Source organism: Thunnus albacares, chromosome 17, assembly GCF_914725855.1.
Source record: "Thunnus albacares chromosome 17, fThuAlb1.1, whole genome shotgun sequence".
NCBI classification, from domain to species: Eukaryota; Metazoa; Chordata; class Actinopteri; order Scombriformes; family Scombridae; genus Thunnus; species Thunnus albacares.
The window spans coordinates 7914989-7934721 of NC_058122.1; the positions used below are offsets into that span (position 1 = coordinate 7914989).

General features: G+C 41.7%; 1 protein-coding gene across 1 annotated transcript; it reads right to left on the reverse strand.

Moving 5' to 3' along the window:
• Positions 1-456: 456 nt before the first annotated feature.
• On the reverse strand, positions 457-19496 carry srebf2 (sterol regulatory element binding transcription factor 2). Its single transcript, XM_044331469.1, has 20 exons — positions 18720-19496; positions 11337-11683; positions 10613-10805; positions 10136-10296; positions 9769-9921; positions 9360-9641; positions 9081-9195; positions 8846-8994; positions 7948-8152; positions 7655-7830; positions 6971-7220; positions 6614-6783; positions 6314-6485; positions 5711-5828; positions 5491-5600; positions 4822-4954; positions 4382-4553; positions 3628-3804; positions 2507-2618; positions 457-2288 (listed from the first exon to the last, which is right to left on the reverse strand). The coding sequence occupies exons 1-20, from the start codon at positions 18808-18810 to the stop codon at positions 2071-2073; spliced, it is 3504 nt and encodes a 1167-aa protein (XP_044187404.1). The 5' UTR covers positions 18811-19496; the 3' UTR covers positions 457-2070.
• Between the last annotated feature and the right edge of the window lie 237 nt (positions 19497-19733).

The window sequence follows — 19733 nt, forward strand, 5'->3', positions numbered from 1 at the left end:
ATAGAATAATTGTGTTTGCTTACATTTTAAACACGGCAAAGAAATGACAGCGTGTACCAAATAAAGAGTGATCCTACAATATCATGCTAATTGTTTAAATGCATGTTTCTTCAGTAATACATAATTTCATATTCAAAATTCATCCTCTGACAGTTCCTGACCCCAGGCTGCTTTCACCGATATAAAAACAATAATAATGACATAACTGAAAAACTGCTCACTCCCCCATCCTGCCAAAGCATTTATATTAACGTTACATAACCATTAAATAAGATAATCTTAGCACAAAAACAGGAATGACTTGCCATATCATGTTTAAGTCAACAATTACAAATAAAAAGCGAACTGGACAAAGATTTCACAAAGATATCACTCCTCCATCATTCCAAATATGATGAAACATAATAAAATAGTTTTTTTTTTTTACATAACATCAAGGCCATTTTGCTTGAGAGATTTACATCATATATGGACAACACTTCAAAGAAATACCATTCCTCACTTCCATCACTGTGTTCAGAGCAATTTCACTTATATGCACCTAAAAGTGACACCGCACCCAAAATCTTGTGGAGTATCAGACACCCATCACCTTCAGGCTCAAAAGGTGGCTTAAATGGATGGACAAGAGAGAGGTTGATTACTCTGCCTGAACTTTTATGGACGACTTGACGACTTTTTCCTACTTTTTTTTTTACTTGTCACTGAATTAAAACTGACCACATTCGCTGTTCTTCAGCAGTTACTTTTTAAAACTACCTTGCCAGACTATAAGCAAGTGAGCGTTTAAAAATCTTTTTGGTGAAGTGTCACTTTGAGGACGAGGCAGCTGAAATTGCTCTCCTGAATAGAGCATCAGGCCGACAGATCCAGACTGACAGGAAACCATCACCAGCCAACTTTGACGTGTTACAGTGCTTTCTTTGATGTGTGTCTCCTCTCTAGCAGTAGGTAAGGACTTGCTGTTTAATCTACTTAAGACATCTGTTTATCTGGCTATATACAATCTATATACAATCACATTGTGAGTTTGTATCCAATTCATTTAACATGTAATATGTATATGTGTCTGTGTGTCAGTGTGTGTGAGTGTGTGTGGGTAGGAGTTTTGTAAAACTCGGCCCATGACTGACTGCTTTCTTCTAATATAGATATTACCCCTAATCAATCTTTTTTCCCTGTTTTTTTGTCTAAAAGGAGCATATCAGCAGTAGCTGTCTCCAACAGCAAGTCAAATTCCAACATGTGCTCCTGCATTCTAAAGTCTAAACAAATTATATCAGAATGATGCTGCACTTCAAATGGTCACTTAATTTAAATTCAGGATGACTGACGTGGTGCTTAAGTATCCTATTTTGCTCCACTGAACAATGCTGGCATTGTACAGTGTATGAGGTAGATAAGAAGAGACACTACTCAGCACTGAACGGTTAAAAGCGAGCCAGTCTATCTGTCTGCATCCCACACCACAGCCGTGCTGAACAGAGCATGGCTGTCTAATCTTGAATACTCTGAAGCCCTTAATTGAAGCTTGCAAGTTCAATGAGACATTGCTGTAGCTCTCACTTTGCCGTGTGCCAATAATGATTGTACAGCTTGGTATCCTACAGCTAATCAATGCACTTCTGCATTGTGTTAATTTAAACAGCTATTAGATAATGGTCCCTTTTCCCTTGGGGGCCTATTTAACCTGATTTTCTTTGTTGTGTAGTATTGTTAAATATGAGGCAGTAAGCCAGCATGGTACCATTAATGACCAGAAGGTGGTGTGATTGTGCTGCAACAATGCCGCTAAGCATCAAGAGGAGCAAATGTGTTGAGAGTTTGGGCCGCGGTGTAGATACAGGGCTGACAGTTAGATGTAGCTGTGACAGTAAAAATCAGCTTTCTATGTGTGACGAATGTGCGGCAGTGAGAAGAAAAGTCCCTATATTCATGGCCCTTCATCAGTATGTAAATGGTTGACAATTATAGAATTACATGTTGTAGGTGAACGATCACACAATTCACTGTTTAAGTGCATTGTCAGTAGCCCTAATCTGTGTGTGTTTGTTTTAGCAGTGTGTGTGTTCAGGAGGCGGCGATGGTCGTCCCCCCGCTGAGGCGCAGCAGGATCTGTTGACAGTCCTGGAGGGATCGACGGTCTCCCACACGCTCAAGGGTGCGCTTGGCCTCGGCCAGCAGGCGGGCACGGTGCCCGGGTGGGGTTAGCAGGGGCATGGGCAGGTGGCGGCAGGCCAGCAGGATGGCATGAGCCCTCTCCCTCTCGCCCAGGATGCACTCACCTTCTAACAACAGCAAGGGGGAGGAGGAAGAGAAGAGATTGCAGATTAATGTCCATTGCCTTCTGTTATTTGTGTGTTTACAAGCTGTGTGAACACAGGGTCAAGAACGATATTGAGGAGCTGATCCTGAGCCAGCAGTTAAGGTGAACTTCCACTACTCCAATTCAGTAAGGATGACAATTCTGTGGTCTGTACATGAATCAGTGTGGAATCTTCCTTACCGGCTGTGTAGGAGTTGTGTGTCCTGCGTCGGAGGTTGTGCTCCAGCAGCTGGTGTGTCCTGGTGGGACTGGCTCCAGCCATCAGCCTCACTGTGGTCTCATGGAGAAACACCTACAGGAGAAAAAAATAAATAAAAACACACACATCAGAGCCACAGTGATTGTCATCATCAAGTATAATCATATTTACAAGTCAGCATAAATTCCTCACATCATTTCACCTCACATTAAACAAGGCACAACAGAACCTGATAAAATCATGCAGCTCATGTGGTTGCTGCACACGTCAAAATGTAACAAATTATCATCGAGTTACAGTTAAAGCAGTATTTGTTAGACCTCTGGCTATATTAAACACCCCGCCAATAAATTCTACAGGTGTGATTAATGATGTTTAACTGTGGTGAGATTTCTGCAGCTGGTGAGAGTGTGAGAACTTGATTTTCAAGGCTGATACACTAAATATGGTATAATCCTGAACAAGATGAACAGGCCCCAGATGAAGTATGGGCTTATTAACGGTGCAGTGCAGAGCATTTGTGAATACAACCAAAACATTTAATACTACAATATATAGGCGACATATTGAGTGTATTATTACTTTTAGTATGTAATGTAGTTTTACAAAAGTGGATACTTGCCTGGTTTTCAGTGTTAAAAATTCACTATTTAGTTCTTTTTGTCTAAAAGCTAGATGATGACTAATATCTAATGACTAATTAATTTTGAATCATCACTTTGGGCTTTGGAATTTGTCCATACGTTTAAGATTAAGATTAAAGGTTAAATGGTTTATTAATTGACTACATACACTATTACTATTACATACTCTACTGATTAATCTTGTCAAGTTGCCAGTCACAGGAAATACAGTACGGTCAAGGTCAGGATGATGAATCACTGGCAGTTATCTACAGTGTCCTGGTTCTTGGGTTGTGCTGATCTGTACATAAAGTGTCTGGTGCCAACAGAATGTAGGATAAAATGAAACATTATCTCATCCTAGACCAGCTTCTTGCAGTACAATATTTAAAATATACTGTACAAAGTTCTCAACTCCGGTGACTGTAACCTTTTGCAGGTTCCTTAACTCCTATGACTAGATCTTGTCATGGATGTACCTTGTGTTGCGCCTGTCTATAGCACTGTGTGAGCTTTCTGAGCGCACTGAGGTCCCTCTGGAAACCAGCCAACTGAGATCCCGGGGCCGGGCCAGGTTCTCCATTACTGCTGCCTCCCCGCTGCCATAAACTGGTCCTCAAGGTCAGCAGAAGGTCACAGACCAGGAGCTCCACCCCCTTGGAAGAGAAAGAAATATTAATTACTTTAAAAAGGAAAAAAATATTTAATAATTGCTTCTATGGTTGATTTATATGTTTAAGAGATGCATTTGAGACCTAAACTATGACTTTATTTTCCATTACAACAAGTGTACCTTGTCCGACATGCTTTCCAAAAACCTAAAAGCTAAAACTACCAAGACTACATGATATTCATTGCTGTCTAATGTGATGTGGTGGGGTGTGTAGCGGGTGCGTGCAGATTGGGGAGGCCTCTGTACTGCACTGCAGACACATTGCACTCGGCTTCAGGATCATGCAATGCAACTACAATGCACCACAGCCACCTCCTGCCACCCACACTGCGCACACACACACAGCCCCGTGTCAGCCCGCCCAGACCCTGAATGAACATGCTTTGTTTGTGTGTGTATGTGTGTATGAAACAAACAGTATAAGGCAAGATTTTTATGCATGTGCAACACACCCAAACAGGATTAAGTAACAAATACTCTAACCACGAACCCAGAGCAGCTCATAAGGAGATAGCAGAGCCAGTGTTTGGATTGCTGTAGAGGGATTCTTTGTTCTCTACCTTGTTCAGCCAGTTCCCAGACTGAGCGAGCGGCACCGAGATGCTGGAGCGCAGGTAGCTGCTGGCTCTGTCGCAGTGGGACAGGCAGGCTACAGCCCCTTCTCCCTTCAGAGGCGACAGACTCATCTGAACTGCCTTACAAAGCAGCAGCACAGCCTTGGGCAGAGAGTGGCTGAAACAGAGAGAAAGGACAGTTAATATGGGTTTTTAAACAGGGATTTATGTGTAATCATCTTTACTCATCCTTCAGTTTAATTTGTCTTAAAGGTTTGGAATCTAAAGAGGTTAAAGGTAGTTTACAGGTTAAAAATAGAACAGATTATCTTTAACTGGCCTGATTTGACGGATTTTTGTCTCCACTATGTTTATGTTGTAGTGTGAGAGCTTGTGTTTTGCCACATTTAGACAAACAGTGCTGTAACACGTTTTACTTTGCTTACTCAAGAGTGTGGAAAGCCCTCGGCATTCGCTCTGCTTCTGCCAACAGTGACTTCACTGCGACATCATCGCCCTGCAGCCAATGCACAGCAGCCTTTAGGACCAAAGCCCACCAACGACTCACTGGATCTCCCACTGACAGGCAGAAAGTAGTAAAGTGAGAAAAGAAATTAAAAAACAACAATAAAAGACAAAGTAGCTCCAGCCTAAGAGCCTGGGGGCAGTTTTTGGATTTGGCATCTTATTATGGGATGGTTAAAACCCCTGCTTCTTTGTCTCTGTTCTGTATCTCTTGCAGCTTTCCTGCTGTATCAGTAGTTGTATGTGTGCAGCACAGCTCAGTGTGAGAACAAACATTGATTAATTAACACTGCCTGGGCAGATCATCAATCTCTTCATATCCATTGCAAGTCATTTATTACCACAAATCAATGACTTGAAGTGTTATCTGTGATAATCCAATAAAAAATTAATCCCAAAGCTAAATTGACTGTCAGTGTACTGCTGGAGCAAAGAAAATCCATTCACACTGACAGCAGTAACTCAGAAAGCTATCTGGTTAATCTTCAGTGAAGAAGTTCCAGTTTAAATCTCTTCCCTGCATTAACATCAGATATGATTCATGCTGTCATGTGATCAGGCAGGGTTGTTTCTCTTCATGCCATTCATACCTGGAGTAGTGGTGTGATTGAGAGGAGTTGAAAAGGGAGGAGGAGGTAAAGGAGAGTCCTCTGTACAGCTGTTCAACAACTGGAGAAACTCCAGAGCACTGGAAAACTCCCTGAAAGATAGAAAGAGGGAAGAAGTTTATAGATCCAGATTAAATCATTAATTCACACCAATAAGCCAGAGCTCCCTGGTACTTCAGCACTGCTAGGACTCCTGCCTTACCCAGAGTCAGTCTTGCGTTTGTCTGCTTCAGAGTCGTTCTGAGGCTGGATGAGGGTGTGGACGGCTCTCTCCAACAGCTTCCTGCAGAAACAGCGGTGCAGCTGGGCAATAGGGTCAGCTGGAGGAAGATCAAGAGGAAAACAGAGAGGAATAATTAAATGTCACGATTATAGGTTGTCATTTTCAGTGGTTGCTAAGCTCTTACGTAATATGAGTCAGCCTGAGGGCAGACTCGAGGTAAAAGTAGACGGATATGTGAATACATGGAACACAAAGAGAGACTTTTCGTTGAGACAGTGATGGACAAAAAGTGTTTTCATTTAGTTTTGTCTGTGTCTATTTGTTAAATCAAATGAACTGAAACCAAGCTAGTCGAGCTCGCTGGGTTAAGTAAGGTCTGCATTAAAATGTGGAGCCTGTGTATTTCCAAGTGTGCTAAAACTGAAAAACTAGACATGCCAAAAAAAAAAGAATTATGATATGAGTTTATCTGACAAGAAACCACCTAAAACCTTTTAGACTGGTGAGTTAAAAGTAGAAAAAAAAAGGAGGAAAGAAAGAACATTTAAAATCCAGATGCCACCTCCTCTATTTATGACATACCTGGATCTCTCTGAGAAGTGTACACTCCGTCGCTGCTCTCTGACTTCACCGACCAATCGCAGCTCAGGAAGAACTGCCTGCCCAGTGGGGTGAAAAGCCAGCGCAGGCAGTCAGGGATCGGCTTGGTCTCAGATTGGTTGGCAACACGCTCTGCACAACTCAACAGGTAACCCTGGGAGACGGAGATGAGGAGAGATGACTCATCAAAAGTAAATCACATATCGTTAAAATAAAGTCATTATCTCATCTGTCTGTTTGAGATAAACTGGATCAATATTGAAACATAGGGTGAGGACGTACAGGCAGACAGGAGAGGTGGTGGCCCAGCACAGTGCGCAGGGCTATTGCTGCAGTGACATAGATCTGGGCGAGCTGAGCGGGGGCCATCTTGCCTTGGGCGCTCTCGCTGAGGTTGACAGCGCTCAGAGAGAGAGACAAAGCCCACAGGCTGCTACGCTGAGGCAGCTTTCCTAAAAGGACAGACAAAGAACACAAACTGTATCACTTATGTAATCCTCATGACGTGTCAAAGTGAAACAAAGGTATAAGACTGATTTGTTGTCATAATATAACATGGATGTGACTTGGGAGGTCACATATTCAACCAAACCAAGCAGCCTGTGTACAGCATGAGTCCACTTTTTCCTCAACACTCACCTGTGAGTTGCAGTTGACTCAGCCGGTGGTAAACCAGTGCTGCGTCCTTCGCACTAGTCCTAGCCTCCTCCCCCTCGTGTTTTCCTCTGACCTGATGAACCAGCCAGCCCAGAGGAGTTGGACGATGCAAGCAGTAGCGAATCAGATTCCAGGACAGCGAGCAGACCAGATCCAGACTGGTTGAGGGAAGAGCTCTAGTCAAAATGGACAGGCAGGTCTCTAAACTTGCCATTGCTGCTGTGTAATCTCCCTGCAGGAGAAAGGAAACAGGAGAAATTGCAAGCTGTTCAGTATTCAGTAAAGACTGACAGGAAAGATGATGGTGTATGTGATGAAGGTCATCACTTAGATCTGAACTTGATTTGAAAAATCGCTAAAAATAAACCAATGCAGGGAACAGGCAGGCGAAACTGAGACATCAATATGGTGAGAATCAAAGCAAACTGGGTGAAGGGCTTTTCAGTAGGTGAGAAAACATCCGCTCTAATTTTTCCCTATATTTGGAAATGCTACCTCACTCACAAGAAAATACATATAAATACCTAATTTTGTTTCTTCTTCTTAGATACCTTTTAGTCTTTAGAAAAGCCATTCGAAGTGAACTTCTGTGACAGACAACCTCTGAAACCCTTGTTGTTTAAGACTAGCTCACTCCTTCTCATCCCTGGGCTGATCTGTACTCACCCTGTTGAGATGCAGGTCTGCTTGTTTGCGGTGCCTCCAAAAGGAAACAGATTTTGGGGAGTGAAGGGGTGTGACAGGCTCCCACAAGTAGAGCACCCTTACGCAACCCCACACGGCTCCCACCCCGCTCAGCACCCACACCATCACCCATGGCAACAGGCACCGCATCCAGGATGCTGGAGGATGAAACAAAGTTAAACATAAGGTGTGGTCACAATGCATTTTACAATGTTTCACAACCACTGATCCTTCTGTGTCAAAAATTCAATCAGGACAAACTCTTGATTAATTACCAAAGTCCTGTGTGTGACTTGGGAACCAGACAAGCGTTCTAGATGGCCCATGGCCCGGTGATAGACTCGGGCTCCCTGAGGCCTCAGAGCCCAGCAGAGATGGCAGTGGGTTTAGGGACAGGCAGAAGAAGGTCAGGGCGCAGAGAAGCAGACGAGAACGATCCATCACTCCAACCGAGGAGGGTGAATTTGGCTCACTCTTCACCTGAGAGCGTGTAAGAGAGATAGACAACAGGTATACAAAAATGAATAATTACGCTCACTATGTCGATAGAGTAATTCACATTTAAAACTTGAACTTGCATTGTAAACCTTGTATACAGCATGCTTTGGCATTACTGTACTTACCGGTGGTCACATAATTATGGTCAAGCCAATTCTAATTTTCATTTGAGAGACAAAGAGAGACAAACATCTAGTGGAATAATGAGAGGAAATGCAGATGTGCTGGTTTGATAGAGTACTATTATTAACAAACTAGTAAATCTGCATCTTTTTAAACCTTCCTCTCTTGTAACATTACAAATAAATAAGCTCAGAATTTTCTAAATTTAGATGTAGATCATTTTTTATCTAACAAGGAACAAGCAGCATCTACCCTTGGTGGCAAAATGTTTATCTGCAGTTTCACAATGAAAGCCTTCTAGTGTTTACTGGTGTGCAGCTTTTACTGTGAAGCAAGAGGATTACGAGTAAGAAGCAGTAAGGCTCCTATCAATTAAATTACTACTTCTAATGTAACAATAGGAACTTAGGTGTCAAAGAAAACTCCAAGCAACGGCTCTTACGACAATGTACAAGAAACACAATGAAGCTAAGAAATAATTAGCCTTTTAAAACTGCCACTTTCCTTCCTGCCGAGCCAGTGCACAACATGCATCCTGTCTTTGTGTGTTACCTGATCGTGATCCATTAAGGGGCTGCCTGGCTCAGAGTCCACACAGTAAGGAGAGAACTGAGGGGAACCAGAACCAGAGTCAGAGGCTGGAGGTGACATCATCACTATTTCTTGTTTGAGCTCCACATCATCAGACAGTGTTACTGGCTCTGGGATGGAGAGAGAGATTCATTAACATCTCAGTTTGCTACAAATAATGCTCTGCATGTAGCTCTCAGTAATGTAATACACGTACTATTCTTCTGGTTTGCCATCTTAAGAGCCAAGTTCTCCTGTCGTAGTTTGTGGTTGACCTGTTGCAAGTATTTGATGTAGTCAATGGCCTTCCTCAGCACTCCTGATTTATGCATCTGGGGGGAAACACAAGATGATGATCATGTGAGGTCACTAATAACTAGACATTAAACTAGTCTTGACACGTTAATAGTTAACCATTACCAAAAAAAACAAACAAACCCCGGTTTTACATTCTCCCAATGTTAAAAAATAAATAAATAAAAAAATAATCACTGACCTTCGCATCATTGCCCATGACCAGGTCTCTGAGCTCAATGATCTTGTCGTTGATGGAGGACCGATACCTCTTCTCAATAATGTTGTGGGTCGTCCTCCTTTCACCCTCCTTCACCACCCCTCCTTGGCCTATTCCTCCTCCCATCATCTGGCCCTGGTCGATGCTTGATCTGGCTCCGTTTGTGCTGTGGGAGGAGCCTGGCTGTAGCTGCTTGATTGGCAGCTTGTCCCCTCCACCCATCACAACAGGGACGGTGGTCAGGATGTTGCTGCTCATCAGTGTCTGGGGACAGGAACCGGTAGCAATACATTAGATTGCAGATGGACTGCAGAGGTTGCCATGGTTTGAACCAAAATATAACCATTATTAACACCCAAAAATCTTTTGATGAATATTGATGGCTGTTTACCGGGACTTGCAGAGCTGTGTTCTGGATGGGCGTGGTCAAGGTGGTGATCCCTGTAGGGCTCTGCATGGTAGACAGCACCTGTGTGCCATCTGGTTTGAGAGTCGTCAGCACCAGCGAATCTGTCTTCAGAATCTGAGGCTGCTGGACCAGAAGCTGATTGAAAGACACCCAAAGTAAACCTGAGGCTTTAATATTTACTTACAAGCTGTTTGAAACAGTTCGTTCAGTTTGTTGAAATATTAGTCTTTATTACTAGATATCACCTTACCATGAGACCAACTCTCATTTTGTTTTTTTTTTGGTTTTCTGACCACAGCAAAAACTGAAATTGTTGATCTAACCTTACTAACAAAATGTGGTTACTCACAGGTACTTGTTGCACCTGCTGTTGCACAGTGTGGACTGTGGTGGGTGCTGTGGAGAGAGTCTGGATGGTCTGACCAGCTGGGGTCAGAACACGCTGGTGCTGTATGGTCAGTGGTTGGAGCTGTGGTGATGTCATGATGCTCTGCATCTGTGGTTGGAGGACTGGGAATGGGAGACAAAATGACAGATGATTCACCAGTCAAATATGAAATACAATTATGAGTCAAAATACTGGAGAAACTGAAACTTTTGACCTGATGCTGGTGCTAAATGAAAAGTTGGAGAAATCACCAAAATTATTAAAAGTTATTCTAAAAGGGGCGTGAATGGTCTACCAAATTTTATGGCAATCCATCCCATAGCTGTTGAGATATTTCAGTCTGAACCAAAGTCCAACTGATTGACAGACTAACATTGCCATCTGTAGAGCCATGCTATTGTTGCAACAAAACACCCTCCTAATCTTCTCTTTTGTCACCTTGGAAACCAGGAGCAGGGCTCTGATGGCAGATGACAGGGTTTTGGATGAAACGTGACTGTCCACCGTTGGATGCAATCATCACAGTCTGGGCTGCCTGGGTCTGGATGGGCATGGGTGTCTGGCTGTGGGTTTGAACCAGGGTGTGGACTGGGAAGCTCTGGGTCTGCATGGTGATCCCCTGGGTGTGCATCTGCATTTAAGTGAAAAAAAGAGTTTCATCTCAACATGCATTTTTCCCTCTGAGATGATTCAAGTTTGATGTAACATAAGACAGCTTTTCCGTCTGCTTTTGATGTACTGTTACAGGAAAAAAGGTATTTCACTCAAGACAATAAACTATGCCGGTCAGGCTGACTACAGTTTTGCTGAGATGTGCGTTGGTGTTTCTAGGGATGCTGAGCTTGATATTATATTTTACAGTCTGTCAGTACTTGGAAGTTATTGTCCTGTCAGCAGCTTTTTTTGTATGGATGGCACAATAACAGAAAATGAATCCACATTGTCCTCGCCAGACAAAGAAATTACAGCTGGAGAGGAATGCACCCAAAACTATTCACTACTCCATCACTGCAGCAGTCTTACACCCTTCTCAGACTCACATAGTGAACATGCTACATGACAGTGAACGATGCTAATGTATCCTCGTAGAAACAGTGGTATAACAAGTGTTATTACTCATGTCAAACACCGGAAAATGAGAATGGTGTCAAATATTTGATACCTGGATGGTGGGCTGGGCCGTCGGCTGTGGCTGAGGCTGGATGGGTTGGACCACCTGAGGCCGTGGCTGGAGGAGTGGTGGACTGCGGGTCACCTGCTGCTGCCCTGAGGACACAGTGGTAGGGGAGGGGGTCTGGGCTGGAGTGAGCGGAGGGGTGAGGGGTACGGACTGGGGTGACATGGTCTGGAAGGCAGCGGGGGTTGATGTCTGGGGAGTTTGGGGGGTTTGAGGGTTTTGAATGGCAGGTCGCGGGGTGGTGCCACTCTGTAGAGAGCCTGCTGAGGTCATCTGGTCCTCAAACAAGTCTGGGAAGTCCCCCACCTGGTTGCTGACGAACTGCAGCATCTCTGAGGAGATGAAGAAACAGAGTCAACATTACAACAAGTCTGGATTTAACTGAGAAATCGAAATAATCTATTAATATAGCATAATAAGCTCTATTGTTGATTACAACAATATGAAACATGAAAATAGATTTAATACAGACTAATAAGTACATCTTAACTAGAGCTGCAACAATTAGTGGATTAATTGATTAGTCAATCTATTTTGATAATCGAATCCATAATCAAAGTCATTTCAAGCAAAATGCCAAAGATTTGATGGTTCAGCTTCTTAAATGTGAAAAGTTGCTGCTTTTCTTGGTCTTGTATGATAGTAAATTGATCATTTTGGGGCTTTGGACTGTTAATTAAACAAAATAACACATTTAATGACATCACTTTGTGCAAAATTGGTAGCCTAATTAAAACAATTGTTAGTTGAAGCCCTAATCTCAATATTTTAAATGGTAATACATCAAGAGAGGTCATTTTAATAATAAAAGATTATTATTATCTATTATGTCTTTTGGATTCACAATATCACTCTGCAAGACAGTAACATCACTAAGAGTAAACTGTGAAAGAATCATGTGGTGGCACATGTAGATCAGCATATTGTGACATAATCTAAAACCCATGACAATGACAATTACTGGATTGCCTTTAAACCCAGGCCTTGGCTAACACCCAGTATTACCGTAAAACTGGTAATAATCTAGGTATTGCTTTCCCACGTGTCCTTGACTGAGAACTCTCCAACGGAGACTAAACGCAAGATCATAAAGTTGGCCTTCTGTAGATCTGACTATGGTGTGTGAATTCCGTTTACTGCTACCAGATAAGCTTGGAGATTTTCATGGGCTGGCCTTGAAATGGCAGAAACGACTACTGTTCTGATCATAAATCAGAGAACAGATTGTGTATGAAGCAAAAGGCCTTCAAACAGATAGCCTTGAAAAAGTATGCAGTAATCCTACTGATGGCCCAGCAAGACAATGGGAGCAGGGGTGAAAGAGTACTTGGAATGATAGATATTTTAGACGCTGTAGTTTGTGGAGCTGTTGAATTGTATTCTGTTATAAGGAGAGGTGTAACTAATATTTATTCATAAAATATCATATTCAAACATTACTATGTGGTTATTTGATATATAGTTTCTGTGAACTGAATTTTTCAGAAAACAAACAAACCAACAAAAACAAATCACAATATCATGATATATATCACTATCACACATGCATACACTATACCCACCCTATTAGTTATTAACACCTCTTGTTTACTTAATTTCTTGACAGCTATGAGAAGAAACCAGTTGGCTAAAGAACACAAGCCTGTGGTCCATTACTGTGGAAAACACCATTCATGTACTTCATGACCCTGCAGGACTTCGGAACTACCAGACTTTTGACAACTGCCATAATTGATCTTTATCATTAATTGAGTTCAGCCATCTGGGTCACTGAAATGTCAATGAACAGAGCCTGCAGCCTTGAACTTAGTCTTACTGTACGACGGAGCAAGACCAGACAATCCACCAGACCACACTCATCCGCTATTTCAGAGTGATGTGAAATCACTAAGCACACCCTCACTGATGATATCATTCATTATATTCTGAATGGGAAAACTGATCGCAGATGAACGTCAGTGCTGAGAGCCAGAGACACTGGATAACATGCAGACCAGGAGGTCTAAACAGCCTGATATCATTATGATCAAGTTACAGTGCAAACAATGAGCTTGTTCTGCTTTACATGCAACTGCAATTCATCATATCAATCAATCATAATGACTGCCTGCATTCATCATTTTGTCATCTCATTCATTGTAAAAGCCTTCAGCTGCAAGGAGTGCCACTCTGCAATATAGTATAATAATAACTTCTCTATACAACTCCAATCACAGTGCAGTGACACACACTTTCAGAAAGCCGAGGATTATTATTATTATTTATTTATTAATTTTTTATCTCTTTATTTCTTATCTTTACTTAATAGGGACTACAAATATCAAGTAATGTAATTCTTATGTAACTGTAAATGTAAAATACTTAATACTTCCTTGTTTAATGAACTGGCTCTTACAATTTAGTTCCGGTATGTTTATATTGCAGGTTAGAGCTGCAATATATATTGCACTTTTATTGTCACAGTGATATAAAATGTCGCAATTAACACAATACAAAAGGGCAAGAGTACCAGAATAGATGTATGATGCTAGAAAGTTGAAGACAGTAGAGAAATAAAGCTTCTTTGTCACAAACATTACAACACCACAAGTTCTTCCCTTTGTCAGCGAAAGCAGCCGACTTCCTGTCACCTCTGACTGTCGTCACTCATTGCATTTCAAGATGGTGTATAAAGTAATAAAAGGCACTGTCATTGACACATCTCTCTGTTTACTCACAATTTCACAACTTTAAAAAGTAATTTGATCAAGCGCCACAAAAAGCGACCTGGCTAACCACAGATGGTGGTTTTGACTATTGAATGTGAGATCTGTTAACCCTGTAGGGTGTATAGAGTTCAAGAGTACTGCAGTTACGACAACAGTGACGTTTCTTTCTATATTCTGACGTAACCTGTATTCATAATGGCAAAAACTTAGACAATAAGGTTGAAAATATGCAACAGCCTTGAAACCATGCAAAGTGTAAGACAGTTTCAAGGGAACATAAATTGACCTTTCTGCTCAGGCGCATTTACCAGCCTGTCGCATCACACATACACGCACACATTATGTAGAAAGACACACTAAACCATGCACTTCTACACCTCCGTGGGGGGGCAGACTGTTCATGACAGACGGGACAAAGCGGCTCTGAGCCCCCAGAGCTTCAGACAATCTGACACAAAGGGTAAATCCATCAAAGGGGGGACAGTTTCCTAGGCTGCTTAGAGCAAAGAAAATAGGTTACATAACCGGAGCTGCAGTTGCTACGGGAATCATTGGGAGAGGAGGAATGTTCTAGATGAATATAGGGTCAAGTGTATGAGCCCTTACAGGGGCCTCTGAGACCTTACACTCAATGAAATGCACGTGGCTCGTCTGAAGAACAAAGGTTAATTATCTCTCAGGATCTACAGTAGCTGCTGCATGACAAATGAGACCTATCCCTATCTTAAGATTTGGTACAGACTATGATGGTTTTAAATACATTGAATTGAAAGGCAAAACCCCAAATTCTGCATCACGTTGTTAGGGAGATAGTGCCCACAGTGTCTGTAACCAAGGTCATTTTTTCTCCAGTTGGCTGCTCTGCCTGAAGAGAAAATTGTACTCAATTAGAGTTGTATGCAAAAGTTTGGCCACCCCTTGATTTTTAATTGTAAAGATGTAAATACAGCATCTCTTGGATAAGGACACAAACAATATTTTCTGCAAACATGAACGCATAATTACTTTTTATGACATACATTGAAAATAAATAAATAAATAAATAAAAACATCATTGTGGCAATCGCACAAGTTTGGGCACCATAAGAGTTCTTATGTCTCAGATTCTTTTCAGAAGGTGCCACACCTTAATCAGCCCGTTAGGCCTGAGGCATGTGAACAACTGTCATTAGGAAATGTCAGCTGGTGCAGGTTTCAAAGCTTTACAAATCCTCTGACTCTTAAAACCATGTGTGAACAATAAGCAACCATGAGTTCCTCTAAGCAGCTGTGTAAGGCTCTGAAAATGAAAGTAACTGATGACCACAATGCAGGACAAGGCTACAAGAAGACAGCAAAGCATTGTCAGCTCGCAGTTTCCGCACTGTGAAATGTAATTAAGAAATGCAGTTTAGGGCAACTGTGGAGGTCAAGATGATATCTGGAAGACCAAGAAAACACTTGGAAAGAACTGCTTGTATGCTGGTCAGAAAGGCAAATCAAAACCCCCATTTGACTGCAAAAAACCTGCAGGAAGATTTAGCAGACTCAGGAGTGATGGTGTACCGTTCCTCTGTGCAGTGATGATGCACAAATAAGACCGCCATGGATGAGTCAGTATAAGGAAGTCCAACATCAGAAGTATGCAACAGAACATCTACAGAATTCTGATACGTTTTTGAAGCAAGTGCTGTGGACCAATGAAGTTAAAATAGAACTCTTATATTGATAATCAGCAAAGGTATGTTTGGAGAAGGAGCAGCATTTCATGAAAAGAACACATTGCCAACTGTTAAGCATGGGGGTGGATCTATCATGCTTTGGGGTTGTGTTGTAGCCAGTGGCACAGGAAACATTGCACAGGTGGAGGGAAGAATGGATTCCACTAAATACCAGCAAATTTTAGAAGCAAACATCACACTGGCTGTAAAAAAGCTGAAGCTAAAAAGAGGATAGCTTCTACAACAGGGTAATGATCCTAAACATACCTCGAAATCCACCATGGACTACCTCAAGAGACACAAGCTGCAGGTTTTGGAATGGCCCTCACTGTCCCCTGACTTAAACATAACTGAAAATCTGTGGGTAGATCTTAAAAGGGCTGTGCATGCAAGAAGGCCCAAGAACATTGCAGAACTAGAAGCCTTTTGCAAGGAAGAAATTCACAAATACAAGAATTGTATTTGTAAGTCTAAGAAACTTTCTTAGGAAATTGAATCAATTTAGAGTAGACCATCGTATCCTCCAGATGTTCTATAAATCTGTTTTGCAGAGTGTTCTATCCTTTGGCCTCATCTGCACCTTCGGAAACATGCGGGCTCAAAATCACGCCACATTGCAGTGCAAGATCAAGACAGCGAGTAGGGTTATTGGGGTTGATCAGGTCCCTGCAGCACAGCTGTATAATGACCTTATTTTAAAAAAAGCTGATCAGATCCTAAATGATCCTACCTATCCTCTCTGCCTAAAATTCAGAGGGAGTAGTAGCTGAAACGGCAGAATCCTGCAGCAGTAAATTACAACAACATGGTACAGCAAATCATTTGTGCCAACAGCAATCAGATTACTAAATGAAAGATATAAGTGCAAGTATATTATTAGGTTGTTGTATTTGGACTGTGTATACTGCAATGGAACTGTATTTTGATTGTGGGTATTTTGGATTGTATAGGCCTATGTCGTATACTTATATTGTATATTTGGACTGAATATTGGTTGTGATATACTTTTATAGTGCATGCATTTATTTTGTATACTGTATGCTAGACTGGGTATTGATTACAGGCAATTGGGCTATGAACTTAATTTATTATTTATTTAGATTGTATAATGGGGACTGAATACTCTAAAAGATGTTTTTCATATTGCTAGCATTTTTTTTCTTTTTTAAGATATTGTGTTGTTGGGTGTGTGCGTATGCATGTGTGTGTCTGTTAGTTTATGTACATTGCACTTCCGTGTTTTAATTGAGACGTGTATGACTACATGAATTTCTCCTAGTGGGATCATAATGTTTACCTTGAGTTTGACCTTGAAAGACTTTTAGCTGTCTACAAAAAGCATTTACAAGCTGTGATATCTGCCAGAGGGAGTGTTACTGAGTACTGACTATGTTGGGTGCCCAAACTTTTACAAATGTTTTTATTTTTGTTCAATTTATGACATAAAAAGTAACTATGCATTATTGTTTGCTGAAAATATTGTGTTTTTTCCATATCCTAGAGAGACTGTGTTTACATTTTTTTCAATTAAAAAAAAAGATCACCAAAATATGTTATTTGTGAAGGGGTGGCCAAACTTTTGCATACAACTGGGCAGTCTTTGCAGCAGCTTGCCTGTAAATTCATTAGTCAACTGTCAGTTGTCATTTCTCTCTCACACACACAATCTGTACATTCCTCTCTTTTGACACAATGATTAAGTGGGATTATATGGCTGTGCCCTGGGGGTGGGCTGTCTGCTCATTCTGTCCAAGGGCCCCCTTTGAAAGGAGAATTAACACATGATACCAAATGCAGGTAGAGTTTCACTAATGTTTCATACGCCTGTGTGCAGTATTGTCAATGTTGACCATGTATCTTTGTTACATATGCTTGTGAAGTACAAATATCCACTATCCACCACAGCCAGTGGATAGAGATCTGTCCCAAAACCCAATTTTTATCCTATATTGTCTGACACCACACACTCACACACACACGCACACGCACACAAACACGCAGCTGCCCATCAGTCCGGTCTGGTGACTTAGCATTCAGTAAAATTCCACCCTAATGGAAATCTGGTGACTCTGCGCTGGCCAGCGTTATACCAGAAGCCCAGTCCTTTCACTGTGTGCCAAGGGGTGAAACTTGTTTTGATAGGAGGCAGATGGGATCAGGAATGCTGTATGTTCATGGAGCGCCTGCCTGCAGAGTACTGATCTTTACTGAGATGTTGTACCACAAAGTTTGCTCAACAGTCTGCAAAAAAAAAAATCAGCTTGGGAAGATGCTGAATAAAGTAGGTTTGATCATTACATTTTACAAAAAAAAACTTGACATGAAAAAGTTGTAAATCTGTACTTCAACTGGTCTAAATAGTTGTTTGTATAAAAGGTTCATCTTATGACTTAGAGCAATTACACAGTCAAGTTTGAGCAAGTTACACTCTTGTTTTTCCCTTCACTGCCCACATGCACAGCTTCCTGATGAATGACACCTGCATCATGGAAAATAACACTCTGCATACAGACTGAGTCTTTATGGAAACACACAACATTGAAACGGTTACATAGAGCATAATAAAAATGTAATCCTAAACTTGCATCCCAGTGTACAGATGATGGATGGATTTAAAGCGCTGTGTGACATGGCAGCTCTCAAAAGTCAGCATTTACAAAGGAAGTGATGCGCATGTTTGCAATGTGCACATTTTCTGTGTGTAAACTTAATTTAACTGACTGATCACACAACATGTAGTTAAAATAACTGGAAATACAAGTGCTATGACATATGAAGCCCCTTTTCTCCCATCAGCTGTTTGGTGAAAACTAAACTTGTGTCTTGTACACAGTCGCATAAATGATAGAGAGAGACCTGCTCAGCCGGATGAGCATCCCACAGAGCAGTCAGACTGAGCGGAAACACTCACTTGAGAAACAACAACACTTCACACTGTTAGCAGCGACACTACTACTCACCGTCGATGTCTCCCAAGGTAAATTCGTCTCCTAATTCCGCTAAAGTCGGGTCCATGTTCTCCATGGTGGAGATGTATTCTCCGCCGTCCATCCTGTCTGTCAGCAGCTCGCCTCCCCGGCTGTCACCGGAGGCTCGCAGGGAGAAAGGGGCGTTCAGCGACGCCTACAACACTCTTACCTGATCGGGAAGATTATTGTTTTCCGGAACAATCGTAAAATAACACCAGAGCCTCAACAGAGGCGGACTTCTACACCGAAAAACTCATTCACACCGATTTATGCTTAAGTCGACGCCATCTTGTTTTACGCTCATTACGTCATTCACAAACAGACTCTGTGGGAGAAAGCGCTCTCTGATTGGCCCAAACCTAGGTGTTGTTGTCATGAGACCAGTCATCATCGCCCAATGAGGAGACCGTATTTGCCGTGGTCTGATAGTACGTCAACCATCAGAAGCTTCTGTGTCATTTGAATAAACCGCGCCCCCTACCTTCTTGAAAAGAATGGACCCCATGAGACAAATACAGCACCTCAGGAATAAATAAATATTGTAGACATGTTAAGTCAAATGATCTGCATCCTCCTGCTCCGTTTGTTAAGTCTGACGCAATTTACGTTGTTGACTATTAATGTAATGTGAATTATTTTCTTAATCCATGACAGCGTGACATTTCTTTCTTTTTAGAAATGATTTGTTGTTTAGATGTATGACAGTAGAGGCAACTATTTTTGATTATCAGTTAAGCGTTTTGTTTTTTTCAAGCAAAAATGCCAAACATTTGCTTTGCAGTTCCTCATTTTTTTCCTGTTGTAAATGAAATATCTTATCTGTCAGTGTCTGTCCTGGGACTGTTGGTCAGACAAAAACAACACATCTGATGACGTCACTACAACCATCTTTTTAGTACTTGATCGTTTGTGTTTTCGACCAACAGTATCAACTGGACTGTTGGGTCAAAACCAGTCATATGAATATGTTTTCTCCTGCTCTGGGAAATTGTGATCACCATTTCT